This window comes from Condylura cristata, unplaced genomic scaffold, assembly GCF_000260355.1.
Source record: "Condylura cristata isolate star-nosed mole 26May11 unplaced genomic scaffold, ConCri1.0 scaffold00032, whole genome shotgun sequence".
Lineage (NCBI taxonomy): Eukaryota > Metazoa > Chordata > Mammalia > Eulipotyphla > Talpidae > Condylura > Condylura cristata.
The window spans coordinates 20,116,726-20,117,855 of record NW_004567133.1 but is presented as its reverse complement, the minus strand read 5'-3'; the positions used below and the strand labels follow the sequence as shown (position 1 = coordinate 20,117,855).

Genomic DNA, 1,130 nt, shown 5'->3' with positions numbered 1-1,130 from the left:
CGGAAGGTCTTGTCGTTCTCCAGCTTCTCCAGGCTGATGGTCAGCTCGGTCAGCAGCTCCAGGCTGAGGCTGTTCACGGGGGGGTTCTTCAGCTTCATCACAGCCACCCCTGGTTTGGGAACGAGAGGAGAGCAGAGGAGAGGCGGGCGCCGGGGTCCCGCCTCGCTGGCACCCCACCCCCGTGGCGGAGCCCGGGTGACGGCACTGGCTCCGCGCCCCGCTGCTCAGGCTCCCGCGTGGCCGTGTGCGGGGCAGCCGGGCCCGCGGGAGGCGGGAGCCGCGTCCACAGGCAGGCTCTGCCCGGACACGGCTTGGGGCCTGCGCGCCCCGAGGCCTTCACGACCACTGTCCTCTCCAGCGCCCGAACAAGCCTCTGAGATAATCCCGGGAGGCGAGCGCCTCCGGTGCCAGCCCTCGGCCAGGTGGGCCGGGTCTGGGGTCACGGGGCATCTGTCCAGCCGCTCAGCCCCGCTGCCCTGGGGTGGGGTCGCTCTGGGGGAGCCAGGTCTGAGAACCGAGCTGGGGTCACGCACAGCGGAGGCCGGTCCGCCTTTCAGCAGCCTGAGGCGTGTTTACTCTGAGGCAGGCGCATTCCGCAGACTGCCAGGCCCCAGCCGCCCAGGACCGTGTCCAGCGCGGAGGGCCAGGAGGCCCTGGCACGAGGGTGCCCACCCATGCGCCCCAGGCCGGCTCCACTGCCACTGGGAGGCGCCCCGGGAGGGCACGCGGAGCCCCAGCCTCCACACTCACGCTGGCCGGCCTGACCCACCAGGGGCAGTGCCAAGGGGCGCAGCAGAGTTTGTGTGAGGACAGAGGCCGCGGAGATGCAGCCGCCGCGTAAGGACGCCGAGGGCCGAGGCCCGCGGGGGTCTCCACCCCGCCTCCTCCGGCGCAGCAGATGGCCCTTCCCCGCCCCCCCAGCCGTCCTCGCGGCTGCCTACGTCCTCCAGCCCTCTCCTGGAAGTCCTGTCCCCGTGGGTGAAGGAAGTGGCCTGAGCTTTTGGGCAGACGCCCAGAACCCCCCACGCCAGGGCCCTCCGGGCAGGAGGCGGCACACGGCAGCTGCTCACACCGCACAGCTGGCCAGCGGCGGCGGGCCGAGGCCTGCCCCTACCACACAGCTGCTGGCC

At 72.6% G+C, this 1,130-nt stretch overlaps 1 protein-coding gene across 1 annotated transcript in view; it reads right to left on the bottom strand.

Annotated features, from left to right (window-relative positions):
* Positions 1–1,130, bottom strand: part of ECI1 (enoyl-CoA delta isomerase 1) — a 5,450-nt gene that overhangs the window by 2,898 nt on the left and 1,422 nt on the right. Inside the window, exon 3 of the mRNA XM_004691818.2 lies at positions 1–109. This exon is cut by the window's left edge and continues 8 nt beyond it. Coding sequence (XP_004691875.1) covers positions 1–109 — 109 coding nt within the window. The remainder of the gene's footprint in view (positions 110–1,130) is intronic.